We start from the raw sequence: 19,152 nt of genomic DNA, 5'->3' as shown, positions 1-19,152 counted from the left end.
AACACAATACAAAGCATGATGTTACTGAGCATCAGCCAGCCAGTATTCCCTGAATTGGAACTATATTACTTTTTATACCTTGTAATATTTATTTATTTATTACCATTATGCACCGGCCACCATAATGTTTATGGCTAGCCCTGATGAATATGGTAGGTGTACAGTCGCAAATTGCGACAATACCCAACAATTTCCCATTTGTTGGAATGTTGTACAATAAATCTCTGAGTTGGAAAGTGAACCTGCTTATTTTGATGGACTGGATGCATGTGCACTATTTCCAAGCTTTGAAGGAAAATGGGCACAGGGAAGGATGGATGAAACCATGCAGCCTGTTGCCTGGGAGGATGAGATATGAATAATAAAGGAAGATGTCCCGGTTGATAAATGTCTTTGTGTGAGCGCACTTGCCTGGAAAAGAATGGCTGTGACATTAGACCTCGGAAGCCTTGTCTCTTCCATCTGATGTCTGTGGCATTTGAAAGTGCTGACATTACGGGGGATAACTCTGTATGTTAAGGGGCTCCAGGGCAAATTTGCAGCTGTGTAAAGCCTATCTGTAGTGGAGCTCCCGGAATGACAAACATTACCATTTCTCTGCACTGATTTTTGTGAATTGAATTAAAAAAAAAATATAAAAGGCACAGTAACAGCTATACATGAACATTTTTGAAAAAAAGGCTGCCTCATCTGTAGCCTCTTGAATGAAGAAAATAGCCAAAGTGCTTGCCAAATAGCACAGTGCATAATAACTTGTGTTTAGATTGTGTCTATTATCAATCTGTGCAACATAAAGCATATTCCCAAATATCATCTATATGAGTCCAGTAACCCATAATTCTTGTGCACCAATCTCTGCAGTGAGAACAATAAATCTGATTGACTGACCCTGATTCTGGACAAGGAATCTCTTCTGGGGGGGGGGTGTCACTCTCCCAAAAGTTATTTTCTTTGTGACAACCTCAGCATAGTTTTTCCATGAAGAGTTCCACCAAATAACCCATCAAGAGAAAGACACTCAATGCAGTTCTCTCTCAATGGGATTTTTCCAGACTTTGATCAATATGTAGCTCAAACCTGATCAGATATTGGCAAGAGATGTTTTTCGTTTTGGCCCCATAAACAGGTCACTTAGCTGGCAACTCACTCGGTAAGGCAATCAATTTTGCCCCAGGTATGGCGAACTTCAAACTGAAGTCAAACATCAACTTACCTGCAGGGTGTCACCCTGGTTCAAGGCCCTTTATCTGGACACCCATTGGTGGTCAGTAATGTGCACCTGAAATCTAACTTCCCCGCTCCACTGAATGAATAGAATTTTCTGATATCCGCCCCAAAGAAGTGGAGCCAGGAGCGCTGCAGGGGACAAGATGAATTCATGCATCCATTTGGATCCGGGTTGGCATCGCTGTGCAGCATATATATTAAGTATGTGCTGCTACTCCTGCTTCTTCTGTATGTCGTGGGGTTGTAGTTCCTCAACAGAGGAATGAAACTCAAGTTGTCATACTAATTTATATACGCAAGTTTGAAAATAGACTGTAAAAAATAACAAGTGCTCTGATTCCTACCTGAAATATAGCCATGCTGTTATTTCTGTGTTCATTTGAACTCTGGCTTTATTCTTTATGAACACCATTCTTCTAGTACCGTCTACCAGTTGTAACTTTGGGGAAGGTTGCAATGCCTAACGCTTGCTATTGATTTCCCTGCCTGTCTATCTGCATACATTACCTTTCTACAGTGTAACAGCGGGCTTTGCTCAGCAGGCAATAATAACAGGGCACAACTTTGTGCAGTGAAGAAGCAACTAAATAATGTATAAATGCTTAGGGCACCTGCCGATCACTTTCTTAACTTTTCCTTGGTCCTTTCTTTGTATCCCTTCCCAAATGGACTCAGCATGGTCATCCCCTTAGTGGCTCGATTGCTGACTCTTTGTCTGTTCTTCAGTGTTCTCTACAAAGAGACCGAGAACTCATACAGTATGTTGGTTCCGCAGGACACAATTCCATTTGTTTTCTGCCAAAAATACTTTTTTGATATCTAAAATATTGCTATTTGTTTATTTTTATATTCATGGTTTTGCTGCATGTTCATCTTCATAAAACTTTAATGAACCCAGCGAGCATGGAGCTAATGTGCTGATGTGGAGGCCTAGGTGGAAGCCGCCGGCTTTGTTCACAAAAATATCTGTATAATCATAACTGTAATCTTTAATGCATCAAAGATTTAATGTAAATGACTTGTATTTACTACATGGCGTGTGCTTGCCTATGAAAACCATTTGTATGCCTGAAAAGCTGCCCGAAAATCATTTTCACCTACTAACAGAGTAAATTTTTAGGATCGGCAGTTAAATATTTACACATTGAAATCAATATTCATTATTTCTGTTTTTGCAGGAAAACTGTTCCACATTGATTTTGGGTACATTCTGGGAAGAGACCCCAAGCCCCTGCCACCACCCATGAAACTCAACAAAGAAATGGTGGAAGGAATGGGAGGGACTCAGAGTGAGCAGTACCAGGCTTTCCGCAAACAGTGTTACACCGCGTTCTTGCATCTCCGCAGGTACTTACAGCTCCATCTACATTTGTTGCTAGTAAAATTCCTTTTGAATATGTTTTTGTATAGATGTTTCATATAACCAATTAGGTTGGCCAGTTAGGTAGAGCGGGTATGTGGTAAGTGTGTTTATGAACAAATTAGCTCCATCTACCTTTGCTGCTAGCAATATTCTTTTTAAGTATATTTTTGTATAGCTGTTTGATATGACCGCTTAAGTTGGCCAGTTAGGTAGAGTGGGTATGTGGTAAGTGTGTTTATGACCACATTAACTCTTGCTCCATCTAACTTTGTTGCTAGCAAGATTCCTTTTGAGTGTTTTTGTATAGATGTTTGATACGAATTATGTTGGCCAATTACGTGGAGCATTAATGTGGTAAGCGTGTTTATGACCGCATTAACGCTAGCTCTATCAACATTTGTAACGAGTAAGAGGTCTTTTGAGTATGATATTGTAACTGCTATATAACCAGTTAGGTTGGCTGATTAAGTGGAGCAGATATGTGGCAAGAGCGTGTATGACTGCTTTAACTCTTGCTCCATCTACATTTGTTATGAGCAAGAGGCTTTTTAAGTATGTTTTTGTATAGATGTGTGATATAACCAGTTAGGTTGGCTGATTAAGTATAGCAGATATGTGGTAAGGGCTTGTATGACCACCTTAGCTCTTGCTCCATCTACATTTGTTTCAAGCAAGAGGCGTTTGAGTATGTTTCTGTATACACATGTAAGGTCACCAATTCGGTTGGCCAGTTAGGTGGAGTGGGTATGTGGTAAGTGCATGTATGGCCTCCTTAACACTCGCTCAGTCTATATTTTGTATGTATGTATCCGCATGTACCACTGTGTTATTCCATTTAAATGATGGGCGTCACACCCTTTTTTATTGAATGCTGTGTGATGTCAAAGCAAGGCTCCATCTGTGTCTGTGCGTCCTACAATGAATATTCTTAAGTTAAAGGGGAACTCCGGCTTCCAAACCAAAATTTGATAAAGAGGCCCACATAACACAGAAACCCCTACTATATCCATCACAGTTACCTGTTTCTTCAAAAAGTATGAATAAACTGCCAAATCTGTTTAACGGACCCGAATAGGCAACTGCCCATGTATGGCCACCTTAACACATGCACATTTTTTTTCCCCATTTCTAACCAAAATCATAAATGTTAAAAAATGTGTTTATTACTTATCATTAATTGTGGTACAGTCATACACTGATAGATTAGAGTTTGGGCATTCAGCTGGAACTCAAATGTAACGTGTCTTAATTTCATGGCTACATTTTTATAATCCATGACGGCAATTTTTAATTAAATCTTGGGCCACCTACATGACCACCTTGGGCCTTGCAGCGTCCCGGGGGAATGAAAGCTATAAAATTGCAAAATGTACTTCAGCGGAATTAGTTCATTATTTGCCTGTTGTTGAAGCCCCTAAAGCACTTTAGGGTTTAGACTGCTGTATCCGCAAAATGTCTCTCTCTGTCTCCTATAAAATCCTAATGAAAGCCTTTGAAAGATTAAAAAAAGATAACTAAATAACTAACATTTCCTAATGTTCCTGCGCTCTTTATGTTTTCGGCAATTACAGCTGAAGAAGCAAAATAATTAGGTCTCCGCTCTTTAAGTATATTCAAAAATTCAGTAGAGAAAACCCAAGGACTTCCCATACTTTAATGAATGTAATAATTATTAGTCCTCTGTGTACTTGTGTGAATAAAATATCATTTATATTCAAGAATTCTTGCAGCTTCGGGCTTGCTTCAGGGAGACGCATTCCATAATTTACTGTGTTTTGCAACTGCTAGATAGGGGGGTCCCCACATTCAATGCAAAAAGAATTAAGGAACACCTGGTTTTATTCAAAAATAAACAACTGATTTGCGGTCACTTGGAGCAACATTCAAGGGCTTGGTGAGGCTGTTTAGAGATCATTATTATTATTATAGTTGCATGGCGAGGGGAGTTGAATTTTGGTGGAACTTATGCACTTCAAATAAGGGAGCTGAAACCATCTACTCTTGATAAATACAAGTGGAGCAAACTTTTCCTATTCTTGAGCAGAGGGGTTAAGAAAAAATTCAGACATAAATCAGCTGCTGCTTTTTCCCTATAATTCCAGCATAACCGTGGAGGTGCTACGAGTTAAATCTGCCAGAGTTGCACCCGATGTGTCAAATTAGATGCAGTGGCACTTGTGTTCATTGACGCAACTCACTGTGGTAACCTTGGAGGTACCGTCAAGTTTACAGTGGCATTCGCTCAAGGGTTCTCACTCCAATAAACTCAGTTCTGCATCGTTCATCAGGCAGGATGGACACATTGACAACCATGTTGGAGTGCAGGAGTATGTTTGGACACCTTGCTGAATTTCATCAGTATACACTCTCAATCATGACCATTCTAGAACACCAACACTGGTTACGTTTGCAACCTACCCCTCTTGAATGCACCCTCTTTGGTTAGATAAGGGGATGTGTCAGGTATCAAGGCGAGTCTGAAGGTATAAGCCTCCCCCACGCTTCCCATGGAGCTGCGCCCTGGAAGTTGGTACAGGACGGTCCCAGATAAGGAATAGCAGGAGTGCTAGGTGAGCCCGCAGAAATAACAGTTTGTGAATAAGGACTCAGCACTTATATGCAATTGATGAGACGAAGTCAGGAACAGGCCGGGTCATACACAGAAAACGATCAGGAAGCAGGTGCCAATTGGGGATAATCAAGCAGAGTAGTCAGGAGAAGCCAAGGTCGAAATCAGAAGTAGCAATCACAGGAATCCAGGGATAATCAGAAGAATAGTCAAGAACAAGCCTTAGTCGTAATCAGAATAATCATCAGTAGTCAAATATGCTTAGTGTCAGTAGAGACGATCACCTCGCATTGAGCCTAGGCCTGAGCGACCTTTTAACCCCAGAACTCGCGCCTGCATCAGAACACAAGTGTGCGTCAGAACGTGCGCCTGCACATCAGAACGCGTGCCTGCGCTAAAACGCACGTGCGCATCAGAACATGCGCCGGTGCTAACAACAGGCACTGGCATGGAGACGTCGGCTAGAGCGTGAGATGACGTCGGCTCAACCCGGACCTGCTCTGCTGGGTCCTGACAGGATGATTGTCATCTGCATGTTATCCTTACCCAAAATCAGAATTGTCCAACTTGAAGTCTATGCAGCGTTGGACTGGCCCCCCAGGTACAAAGCACCCTCTGCCTCTCCATCCCAGCCGCAATCCCCCTCTGGCCCCCCGCACTTACCTATTTTTCACGCGGCATCGACCAGGGCCAGGGAGGGAGGTAGGGAGATTATCAGTGTTTCAAGTAGGAAGAGTGTCTGTCCCAAGAGAGCCTGGGCCCACTCATTTTTTTTCCAGTTCCCGTCAGCCCAGTCCGACCCTGAGTCTACATTCCAAAGTGACCCTCAATGGTATTCTTGCTCTTATAATAATTAGCCAGTCAACTAATTTCAGAAGTATCTCTTGGGTCATTTGACAGGTTTGTGTAGGATGCAGTTCTGACTGGCCACCACCCAACCTCTTATCAAAGTATTTGATCCTCGGCTGAAAACATCCAGTGCCATGGCACAGATAATTCCTGTGAATGTAGTACTGATCTAGAATAGGTTCTGAGCCCAAATCAGCCTCTTGTACATACATGCTGTGTATCCGAGATTAGATCTTAATGCCACATCCCTACAGAATACTCCTGAGTGACAATTCCTTTGTAGATACAAATTCTTCAAACAACATTTCATTGGCAGAGATTACGTTGGAACGATGCCCGTTCTGTGCTTCGTTACCAGTGAAATAATGAAAGTATAAAAAAAGGGATTTAAATATTTAGACTTTTTTATTAAAGGTGTCAATCCCTCAGATTGAAATCATTTGGGTCTTGGTTCAGCCCACGCTGATACTGAGGCAAAATGTCCCTGTCTATCAGCGCAGCTTTATCGGGAATGAACAAAAGGCACAAAAGTAATAAAACTGTGTCAAAATGTCTAAAATAAGAGACATGAATTCACAATATTTTTGTCTCTCCAAACTTTGCGGTTGTTTTTGAAATGGGATAAAGTATAATATTGACTGATCTTACTAATAACAATTGGCTCTCAGCTCAATGGATCTTGGTAATATTGATTGACCCATCTCAATTTATAAAAGAAAATAACATCTTGTTTGTGTTTTGTATTGTTATAAAGTAGGATTCTTGATGTATCTTTAGTTAATTTACAGTTATAATTTAACCAAAAATTTACTCTCTTAACTTCCCATGTTTCTTTATGTTATAAACAGTGAATTCTGATGTCGTAACATGCCATTTATAAGGATACAATTTACATACTGATGCATAGTAAAGGCTGCAACTTGTAGATTATATAGTGAATAAAGTACCCCCTCTTGTAAAATATAAGGATATTATTAGTTACCGAGGAGTTTCATGACCATATAAAAACACGAGGCCGAAGGCCGAGTGTTTTTATACGGGTCATGGAACTCCGAGGTAACTTCTAATATCCTCATATTTTACAACTGGGGGTACTTTATTTATTATAATACACAAATTTTAGTGAGTCATGTAACAGAAATGACATCACTACTCACCGTTTATAACTGATGACATCACTACTCACCGTTTATAAGGATATAATTTACAGGATATTCATGGCTTTTGTGTATTATACAGGGAATAATGTACAGTATCACTCATGTGTTATAAGAGATAATGTACCCCCTACTGTAAATGATAAGGATATTAGAAGTCACTGAGGGGTTGTTCTGTGACCATATAAAGGCACAAGGCTGCAGGCTGAGTTATACAGGGAACTCTGAGTATCACTCATGTATTATAAGGGATAATTTACCCCCTACTGTAAATAATAAGGATATTAGAAGTCACTGAGGGGTTGTTCTGTGACCATATAAAGGCACAAGGCTGCAGGCTGAGTTATACAGGGAACTCTGAGTATCACTCATGTATTATAAGGGATAATGTACCCCCTACTGTAAGTGATAAGGATATTAGAAGTCACTGAGGAGTTGTTCTGTGACCATATAAAGGCACAAGGCTGCAGGCTGAGTTATACAGGGAACTCTAAGTATCACTCATGTATTATAAGGGATAATAAACCCCCTACTGTAAATGATAAGGATATTAGAAGTCACTGAGGGGTTGTTCTGTGACCATATAAAGACACAAGGCTGCAGGCTGAGTTATACAGGGAACTCTGAGTATCACTCATGTATTATAAGGGATAATGTACCCCCTACTGTAAGTGATAAGGATATTAGAAGTCACTGAGGGGTTCTGTGACGATATAAAGGCACAAGGCTGCAGGCTGAGTTATACAGGGAACTCTGAGTATCACTCATGTATTATAAGGGATAATGTACCCCCTACTGTAAGTGATAAGGATATTAGAAGTCACTGAGGGGTTCTGTGACGATATAAAGGCACAAGGCTGCAGGCTGAGTTATACAGGGAACTCTGAGTATCACTCATGTATTATAAGGGATAATGTACCCCCTACTGTAAATGATAAGGATATCAGAAGTCACTGAGGGTTTCTGTGACCATATAGGCAAAGAAGGGCTGCGGGACAAGTTATTTAATGCAGGTCATGAAACTACTGTACAAGGTGACATCTAAAATCCAAATTTTTTACAAGTGATTTAATTTTGTTTTTTATAATACAACTTTCAAAGTCAAGTGACACAAGTAGGCTTTGTTTGTAACTGGAGTCATCACTATGTACTGTTAATATTCAATTCTAAACTACCTAGAAACACCCCTCGGATGTTGTGTGCCTTATTAATACTTTACTTTGCTCCTTATGAGTTTTTTTAGTGAGTATCTTTGCTGTTGCACATCCTTATTTAGTGTATGTGGGTATGGGAAATGCTGCTCAATTTACTGTGTAATTTCACATGGAAAATTGATGTCGTCCCACTGCTACATTTCGGCAGAAATATTGTATTCCTGTTAACATTACCTGATAATTACTTGCAAGTCCCATCGGCTTTGACTCATCACTGTGGTCATCAAATGACTGAAAGGGAACATTGAACTGCCAACACGGTCTCAAGTGTATATGAAATGCTTTATCAGTATTGACCCCGGCACAATCTCTTGCATTGGCACGAATGTATAATGTTATGTATAATGTTCCGCTCCGATTACAAGATCAGAATACTAATGGGCGCACAGACAATGGAAACAAGAGTTGATGCAATCTGAGCAATATCAAATACAAGAAAATAAAATGCATGGCCACAGATGGACGGGATTTCTTTTTATATTGAATAATATCAATTCCTAGAAATCCCATGGAATGTTGCCAGCTGACTTGAGCATTGCTACAGCGAAAATTCATCTTTGTATGAACTTTTAGAGGCAGATTTGAAAAACCCTGAAGGATTCTTGGCAGGTCAATATTTTCCATATTAATCAATAATTTCTTGACTGTCGAGAAAGTTTTAATGAGTTGTGAGTTTTTAAAGACAAGTCTGGCGTCCGCTTGACTTTTTTTGTCTGTCAGTCTGATTTGACCTTCCCCCTCATGGGTTTTGGTACCTTTGCCTCTTTAACCAAGGTAAGCAGTGAATCCTTTTTGTCCTTTAGATGTTGACCCTGAAGTGTTTGATGATCCTTTCTGGAGGACATTGAGTTCTTTATTGATGCAGTTCCCTCTTTCTCCTGTATCACTTAGAATTGCTGTTATTTACCCACTTCCTGGACCAACCTCACAATTTCTGACAACTTTGCTGCTTGGCTTTCCTACTTCTTTATCTGACAGTCCATCAATCACTCTAGGTGACAGCCAACAATCCTAATCCTAATGCCCCTGCTGTATCTAAACTTGTTTCACTAACATCTTCCTTTAGCTTTTCTCTTTGCCCACATTCTCCCTCTCACTTCAGCAGTAACTCTCATGATCTTCTCCAGATTTTGCTCAATTTTCAACTTTACTAATTTCCCTTTCCCCTCTCTGATCACAATCTTCTCACATCTTAACTCTTGCTAACTCTCTCCATACACTAGTTCCTCTAGACACTAGACATGTAACTTCTCTCTTCTTCCATTGACTCTTTACTCTAATATTTGTAACATCTCCTGTCCTTATCTGGTTACCTCTAACTACCGCAACATCCTCACCACTGCCCTTAATAAGCTTGCTCCTGCCAACACAAGACCTCCAATCTTGGCATAAAACTCCTCAAAGACGGTCACATATACTTGCGCGTTGTTGCAGTAAATCAGAAAAAAAATCAGAAACCAATTTTTGCAGATGCCAATCCACTCTATTTCATATAATACCAGCCTCTGCTTAGCTAAAAAAATCTACTTTACTGAACCCATTAATTCACTCTCTAAAAAACCTGCTCAACTTCTCTCTACCTCTGATTCACTGTTCACTCCATTCCCTCCAGTCACTGCTCAAAATATTGCTCAGCCCTTCAAAAGCAACATTGACATAATCAGAAATTACATCACATACTCAAGCCATTAACCTCGCCCCCTCCACACTACCCAGTCTTCTCTGTTATCTTTCTCCCCTGTGACTGAAGAAGAAGTCTCAGAACCTCACGTGATAATGAAGAGGAAGTCTCAAGCCTCCTCACAACCTGCCTACTCTTTACTTCTCCACAATGCCAACCCTGCCTTGCTGACAATACTCAAATGATGTCTTTCCTCTCCTGATGCAACGTTTCGGGGCGTATCCCCTTTGTCAAGCTTGACAAAGGATGTTATGCCCCGAAACGTTGCATCCGCAATAAATGAGCAAGGGTTTTCCCTGCTAGAAATAACCCAAGTTGTGCCAGTGATTTCTCTGCTTTTCATGCTGAATTTGAGGTTGCCAACGCCTCCTTCATTGAGCACCTGGGATTCGTACAGATCGGGAAGGCCAGGGTGTGTGAGGGTAATTTATTTTCTATTTTCCTCTCCTGATCTCAACACAAAGCTCTTAACTCGGGTCTCTTCCAGCCTGTTTGCAATCTCTACTTCAATTTATCTCTAAGACAGAATGGTTCTCTTTCGATCATACCACACCCTCAACATCCCATAAGCATCTCATCACAGATAACAACTCTATTATCACACCATTTCCTTAGGTCTGGTGCTTAGAGGTAATATGCACTTCTCATATTTAGTAACTTGCTAAATCGTGTATCTTTCACCTATGTTTCCAAAATACAACCATTTATTACCCATAATGCCATGAAAATACTGTATGATATAATGTTACAGATTGTTTCTAAATCCCTGTGTTGTTGGTCTTTTTTGGAATATATGCTTATTGTACCTTGCACCTGGGTATTGTTTTAAAGTGGAGTATATATAAATACTGTATATATTATATAAAGCCTTGCCATCTCCGCACTTTGTGTCTCAACCCCTTCTCCTTTGAGATTGTAAACTATTTTGGGCAGGGCCCTCTTTTTTTTCTTTTTTCTATGCTTTCAGGTGTATTTGAGGAATACACCCATTTATTGTGCAACATTGCAGTAAAATGTTAATGTTTTATAACTACTTGTTATCATTATTAATAATAATACAGTAGATCTCAAGATTCTTGAGTTGGAAGCAAATAGAAAGGGATCTCCAGTCAAGTAATGGCTTCCTTGTAAGACAGAGTATTCATAAACAACAAATTAAGCATTTTGTATTGCCATGTGCAGATTTTCTATATTTCTATATTGTGTTTTGTTGTTACAGGTATTCCAATTTGATCCTTAACTTATTCTCTCTCATGGTTGATGCCAACATCCCCGATATTGCATTAGAACCAGATAAAACAGTTAAAAAGGTAAGACAACTAAGAATTGTAAACAGTATATGCTCATTATTTTATTGTAAATTCTTTATGTAACAATTGAAAGATTTTTGGGGGTACAGGAAAAAAAAGGGAAAAGAGGGGGTGCAGGAGTGACATATCAGTGAGAAACTGGAAATGACCATACTTCTGTGTGAACCATGTGAATTGGGTTCTTGTTCAACTAGTTGTCATTATGGCACACAATTGTCTGGTCAGTTGTTGGAACAATAGGACTCCATATGACCACCCGGCTATGCCCTTAATCCATCTGAATCCTGCCCGATCTACCCAACACCTGATCCCCTAAAACCTGTCCTTTTGGCACAGACTGGGCCCTTTGCTTTACCTGGGCTCTAGACAGCTGTCCTGTCCCGATGGCAACACTGTAACTCAACCAACATTCAGAGGGCTTGACTACTTATGCCAGATGGACAATTCAAGTGGTTCCATCTATATTTGTATATAAGAGCTCCCTGCCATATCCCAAAAATAAAGGTGCATCATCTCTTTTAATGCTTTAATGATGGCATATCATAATGTTGTAATCATGTATATAAGAGGGTGATGGGTAGGTGAGTGCTCTCTATATCAGGGTTGGGGCCTCAGGTGGTCCACGTGCATCGGTTTTTTTTTTAATTTTTGAGGATTATGACTAGATATGTAATATTAAAGGAGAAGGAAAGCTCCAAGACAGTTTACTGTCAACAGATTAGCCACAATAGTGCAAGCTAAAACGCTATATTTATTCTGCAGAATGATTTACCATATTTGAGTAAACAGCTCTAGAGTCTGTCTTGTTTGTTTAGGATAGAAGCTGCCATATAAGCTTGGTGTGACATCACTTCCTGCCTGAGTATCTCCCTACTCACTTACAGCTCTGAGCTCAGATTACAGCAGGGATGGGAGGAGGGAGGGGGAGAGGAGCAAACTGAGCATGCTCGAGCCCTAGCCCTGGAGGTTTAAGCTGAAAACAGGAAGTCTGATACAGAAGCCCATGAGTACACAATAGAAGGAAAGTAATGTGATGTTTCTTTTGACAGAGGACTCAGAGCAGCATTACTTTGAGGGTTTACAGGTGTATTTATATAGACCTTTCTGATAAAGCTCACTTAATTTTAGCCTTTCCTTCTCCTTTAATGCCATGCTTGTATGAAAACTGGGATGACACCATTGTCCATATTCATATTGTGGCGTCTCTGATGTTTGTATAAAAATATTGGTGGTGCCTTTATGAACATCACAGGGGCAGCTACAGTAAAAGTGGACAAATCTAAATGTTTTGCTTTTGTGCTGTAGGCAGAAGGAAAGTTATATGATAGAGGGCTATTGAGAGAATGAGGGAGTTTTCCTGGACCCTTAGAGAGAAAGTAGATCCCTGGCTTAAGGGGTAACTGAAATATTGTGCCCTACTGGTGCAGAAGTTTTTGTGATGCACCAATTGTTCGAACAAGAAGAAGAAAAACAGAAAGTTTTTTTGTTATTTTATGATAGTGCTTTCATTTTCCAGCAGTAGTAATAACAGCCAATGACAGATGAAGTGACCAGTAGCAGCTACAGTGAAACCTTGTGCCCTGTGCTTTTAATGACAAGTCGTTAATCTTCAGGGCGTTTCTGGAAAGGCTGCGAAGTCACTGACCATGACCATCACTTTAACAACCTGCCCGAATGTCTCAACTTATACATGCAGCCTCTGTGCTGCTTCTTTATCTCTGCCTCGAAAGGGAGTTCACGACTCTATTAATAAAGCAGCAAGACAGAGGGATTTCATTTTATTAAACAGATGATTAGAAGTCGGAACAGGCATATTTTACATTACTGTGAACACAATTGAGTAATCAAGAAGAGGAGCCGCTCTGTGATTTGTACATTGCCAGACACCTTGTAATATGCCGTTAGAATTTGGAAACGCAGACATTTGGAAGAAGACACGGTGCGTTATAGACAATTGTGCATTTCCTTTATTTTTAACCATTTATTATGTGAGGGTGCTGGTGACCATTTTTTTATTAATGGATTTGCACTGTAGCAGCTATGGAAGAAATATATATAAGATGAATACAGTTGAACCCCTATTTTAGGCTTTTCAGGGGGATCACAAAAAAAGGTGTAACATCCAGGAAAATGTAAAATCAGGGAAAATGTCTTTATATATTAGTGGTAGAGTCCTGCATGGGTCTGTTATTTTAAACCCACACCCAACCCCTACCAGATTACTCCAATTGCAACTCGTAACCTGCTTACCCACCTACGACACCTGGAGCAGCAGAACCAGAAGTGACATCACAGAAACCGAATGTGACATCACGGTATTGATCGTTTTCCGCATGGTAACGTACAGTAAACATCAGGGGTGTAAATTAGGGTTAATTAAAGGGGCATTATGCAACTCTTAACAGGGTCATTTATTCAAATGGAGATATTGTATTTTGTATAAACAAACTACTCTTTGCCCCAAGCTATGGCCTATGTGAGGCTCTGAGAGTCGGTTCTGCTTGGCATTACACCTGTTTTTTATACAACAAAAACTTGCCTCCAAGCCTGGAATTCAAAAATAAGCTCCTCCTTTAAGGCCACTGGGAGCAACATCCAAGAGGTTGGTGAGCAACATGTTACTTGGGAACCACTGGTTGGGGATCACTTATATAAATTGTTCCCTACTCTTTCCGGTTCCCCAACTCTTTCTTTGATACTTCACTTCAGCATTTAGGCACTAGCCTGGCTAGCTGGTTGAGGGGCAGGTGTATACTGGTTCTTGAGCTTTGGCACCAGCGTTGGGTTAGGGGAAGAGATTGTCTCCACTCCCAATTACACCTTATTGTGATCAATATAGATCGATATTTCCCAAGTGACTTGAGTGCCACCTGGGAATTCCTTTCTGCAGTGTTGTTCTCTTAGCCTTTTGGCTGTAGGACAGAGCACTACAGGGCAGTTTTAGAGAGAATAACACAGACGCCAGAGGGAAATGTGCACAGCCAAAAAAATAAGGTGTTATTTTCACTTTAAACATTATTGATAACATGTCTTATTTTTCTTATGGATCTGTAACCTTGGAGACTGGTCAATGAGTCTTGTCATGTATAGGTGATGAACAGTGTACAGGCAAAGTGGAAGAGTGTACTTTAAAGACCAGTGTCCTTTAGAATTCCAAAACCTTCCTGTTGTAAATAGAAATGAGCCATTCCTTTGGAGAAGGCAACATTTAGAAGGAGATCTATGTGTCCTCTCTGTCCTTGGAAGAATCCGTCCCAGCCGATTAATGTTCCGAACACTGTAAACACTGATGACTGTGACTTTTTACCCTTATGACCTGCAGAAACCCATATGTATTTAAATGATGAAATAAGCATTACTAGGCTATCAACATGTAATTTCATATGTGAAGTCTAAGCGTGTATTGAGCACCTTTTCTGTTCTGCATCTGAAAAGGCCTTGTGTTATTTGACCTGCAGTGCCATTGATTTCTCACCAGTCAATGTTGTAAGTTCACAAATCTGTAAGATCAATGACTCCTCCAACCTCTGCTTCTGCCAGTTTGCATTGAATTGATTGGAGAAACTTGGGATAAGGAATCTTATGATATCGACTTTGGTCGCTGGTTTTTCCCTCGTTTTACAAGACGTGGTGATCTTTGGAATATGATGATGAAAGCGTTTTCTGGTTTGGCTTTAACAACATCTAAGTAATCCGTGTTTCTGTGTCCTTTATATATTTATATCAGAAAAGTGAGCTCTGTAGTATGACTGAGATATGGCGGTAATTGATACATTTGGAAAGTACTGTATAGTCTAAATGAGCACTTTTTTCTACTTTATATGTCTTTTTCTTGGTAGTAATTACTATCATGGAGGAGACACCCCAAGGTGAGATGCCCTTAAATAGTGGGAGTAGCACTATAGTAGCAAAAAACTCTACACTTAACGGTTTTTATGTACGATTATTATCTTTTTTTCTTTTAATGCTAAATATATGCAACACTATACATAGAATACTCACTTAGTTGCAAATCCCTGTTTATGTCTCCCACTATCTCCTGTATATCTCAAAGGCACAGGTAGATTAAATAGGTTACTCAAGCTCAATGAGTTGACATATGGGAGTTAAACCTTGCTTTCCCAGAATCTAAGTTTATTGACTCACCCCTTGAGTCTTCTTCACCCTATATTTGAGATGCAACATTCTCGTTGGTTAATGTTGTCTTGCAGCTCAGACAGCAAGAGTCAATTGTTCCTTTTCTAGTTCTGTTCTGTTAGAAGCCAAATAATGTTATTGTAGGCTCCAAAATAAGTCAGATCAGTTGTAAAAAAACTCAACATCCATGGTTAAATTCTGTGCAAAACATACTGTACCAGCAGGTTAATTACCTCCTGATGAACGTGCCTTTGGCCACAGATTGATGTAAATGGGATGATTTCTCTGGATCAGTCATACTGGATGATACATTAGATAACTTTAAGAAGGGGTTGGATGGTGTTTAGCAATTGAGGGAATACAGGGTTGTGGAAGATAGCTCATAGTACAAGTTGATCCAGGGACTGATCCAATTGCCATCTTGGAGTCAGGAAGGAATTTTTCCCCTCCAAGGCAAATTGGAGAGGCAGCAAACAGGGGTTTCTTGCAGTGTCGGACTGGCCCACCAGGATACCAGGAAAACTCCCGATGGGCCCTCTTGCTTCTAACCGTTTAGTCTATTTCATGGTCATTCCCTATCTCTTCATGGGAACAAATAGGCTTAATGTTGAAAGACTAGAGTATAGTAAGGAGATATAAAAAACTAGGAGAATAAAGAGGTTAAATGACGAGAGGAATAATAGTTTGGAAAGTGGGCCCATGGTCTAAAGTTTTCTGGTGGGCCCCGGTCTAGGGTTTTCTGGTGGGCCTCTGCATCCCAGTCCGACACTGGTTTCTTGCCTTCCTCTGGATTAACTAGTAGTTAGGCAGGTTACATACAGACTTAAGGTGGAACTTGATGAACATGTGTCTTTTTTTCAACCTTAACGTACTATGTTACTGTGTAAAATGCTGCAAAAATGTGACATGGTAATTTTCTCAAGAAGGCTCTTTACCAAAGAAGCAATTTTATATGTGAGTGTTCTGCATGTATTCTCCAGTTTTGTAGAATATATTATCATTTTGGTTGTAACTAAAAGCTCATTGAACCTTTAACCTTTCCCTAGTTCCTGGAAACACCTCTGGCCCAGTGTAATCAATAAAATTGGTTTCCGTTCATAGCTGATATCATGTTCCATCCCCTAGACCTTTTGGTTTGATCCAACCATCTTCCATACTAAACAAAGAAGATATGGCCTATAAAATATGATTATGTGTCAGTGATTTGTTTCTCTGGGGCTTTGTTGTGTCATTAGAGCACAAAATAAACAGTTTTATTGTCTTTAAATTATCTTGCTGAAAATGTATTAAATCCAACAAGGCTTTTCCCCTTTGAAACCTAATGACGTATGCGTTCAGAGTCATTTAACCAGATAATACTAAGCCTTGCTGGTACATTAAATGACTGGTTTCACGTTTGCCCATTGATTTTTTGTTCCTTAAGCCTTAAATAAAAAATCTATATATATTTCAAGAAACTCAAATTAGCTAAAGATCCATTTGGATTGAACTGTAAAATGAAATTGTGCTTGTTGTCTAAGTTATGTCAATATTCATTTGAGCTACGATGTTGGCTTTCAAATAAAAATGAAAATTGGTTGAGATACAACACAGTGTTTGCATTAGATCATATCATTATCGATATGATTAATAATAATTCCCAAATCAATTGTCCACATATCTAGTTGGATGTTCCTTTACTCAAATAGCTGGTATCAAACTTTCCTTTAAATTTTATTTACTATGAGTAGTGATGGGCAATTAAATTCCGCAGGCACGAATCTGCGGCAAATTTCCGTGTTTCACGAATAAATGCAAAAATTCACAGGGGAAAAAAATGTGGATGTGCAACGGAAAAGTCGCTCACTCCAAAACCGTTGTGCGTCAACATTATTCGGACCCTCCTCCAGTGTCAAAATTGATGCTTGCGTCAAAATTTACACGGGAGGGGGGCGTGGTTTGGCTATGGCCGCGAGCAGACGTTAGCTGTTTGAGCTCCGTGCACAGAGTCAGCTTTGAGCTTGCTTTTGGACCTGTATTTCGCTATGGGCAAGAATAAAAGAGGTCGGAAGAGTCCTGATGACCTGGAGATTGCTCAGACAACTCGTTTGACGAGATTTTTTCAAAGACGGTCTGTATCTTGCTCAGATGTCCGCGAGGGTTCGCCCGACGAGGCGCCATCTTTGACATTGACGCACATGGGAAAGGATCTGCCTGATTCCCCAGAGGACCCCGAGACGAGCACTGACTGTCCAGCAGAATCGGATATGGCGGCAGGTATAGTGCCCTTACCTTCTGTTGATCCTGTAACTGCCGTTGACCCCGTCACTGCCGTACCTACAGCGGCCTCCCCGCACTGGGAGAGTGGGGAGGATTGGCAACTGTCTCTATCTCCCCCTCCTGCAATGGCTTCCATTAATCCTCCATCGGATAAAGGGGTCATTTTGGCCTCTAGGCCCGAACCAGCCTCCGAGCCTGTATTTCCCCAGCCACAGCAAACTGCGTCACAGCAGTCACCTCAAAATGGCGGTCTAGGACAGCGCATGCCGCGCACTAACAATGATACCGCTACCACGCAGATGGATTGGGAATTAAGGGCACATATTCTCTCATTACCATCTCGGAGAGATATTGAGACGCTTGTTCATGATACTGAATCTGCATTAAAGATAGAGATTGCCGCCCTGCATGGTAAATTGTCTGACGTCGGGGAGAAATATTCTCAATTGGAGACGTCAGTTCTCACTAACTCAGAGCACATTGCTCAAATGGATGTGACGATCACTCAATATGAGGCCCGCTTCTGCCATCTGCAGACTCTTTTGGATGATCAAGAAAACCGATCTAGACGGAATAATATTAGGGTCAAAGGCCTTCCTGAGTCGGTAGGCCAACAAGAACTTTCTACTGCAATAATTGCCCTGTTTAATATGCTTTTGGGCGAACAACCTGAGAAATCTATTATACTGGACAGAGTTCATAGAGAATTGAGGCCGAAAGATCTTTTATCTGATTCTCCACGTGATGTTATTTGTAGAGTCCACTTTTATAAGGTGAAAGAGGCCATCATGCTGAAAGCCAGAAACAAAAATGAGATTGATTTTGCTAATGCCAAAGTGAGGCTATTCCAAGATCTTTCCAGGAATACCCTACGTCAGAGGAGAGCTCTTAAACCTGTATTGGATCTTCTTAAAGAACGGGACATACGCTATAAATGGGGATTCCCTTTTGCCCTGTCTGTTTTGAGAAATGGTAAGCCGATTACTATCAGGGCTCCTAGGGATGTCCCCACTTTCCTGCAACACCTGGACCTTCCACAGATTTCGGTCCCGAATTGGCACTCCTGGGAATGGCTCATGTCTACCGCTGATCAACGGAGCAACTCTGCTACTTCAAAGAATCGCCCAGTCAGAGAACATACACCGCGAAGTGGCCCCAGTACTCCGACCAAGAAAAGAGTGGTAACTTCCTGAAAGCGTTATGTGACTCTTTGTTCCATTTGAACGTACTTACTATTTTTTCAAGTACCATGCTTGTCTGACACTCTAAGGGTCCAGAAGCATTACATATTAATGTTGCATTTTTCTTGTGTTACTCTGTTGCACTAGCCCGGCTAGGTTGCTGCCACATTTCTATAACCATCTTAATGTCGCAGTCCATACTATA

At 40.5% G+C, this 19,152-nt stretch overlaps 1 protein-coding gene across 2 annotated transcripts in view; it reads left to right on the top strand.

Moving 5' to 3' along the window:
* Positions 1–19,152, top strand: part of pik3c3.L (phosphatidylinositol 3-kinase catalytic subunit type 3 L homeolog) — a 155,262-nt gene that overhangs the window by 88,538 nt on the left and 47,572 nt on the right. For both annotated transcript variants that reach the window (XM_018246626.2, NM_001093367.1), the window contains 2 exon segments: positions 2,406–2,574; positions 11,280–11,370. In XM_018246626.2, the coding sequence (XP_018102115.1) occupies positions 2,406–2,574; positions 11,280–11,370 (260 nt within the window).

The sequence above is a fragment of the Xenopus laevis genome, chromosome 1L, assembly GCF_017654675.1.
Source record: "Xenopus laevis strain J_2021 chromosome 1L, Xenopus_laevis_v10.1, whole genome shotgun sequence".
Taxonomy (NCBI): domain Eukaryota; kingdom Metazoa; phylum Chordata; class Amphibia; order Anura; family Pipidae; genus Xenopus; species Xenopus laevis.
This window is presented reverse-complemented; position numbering and strand designations above follow the sequence as displayed.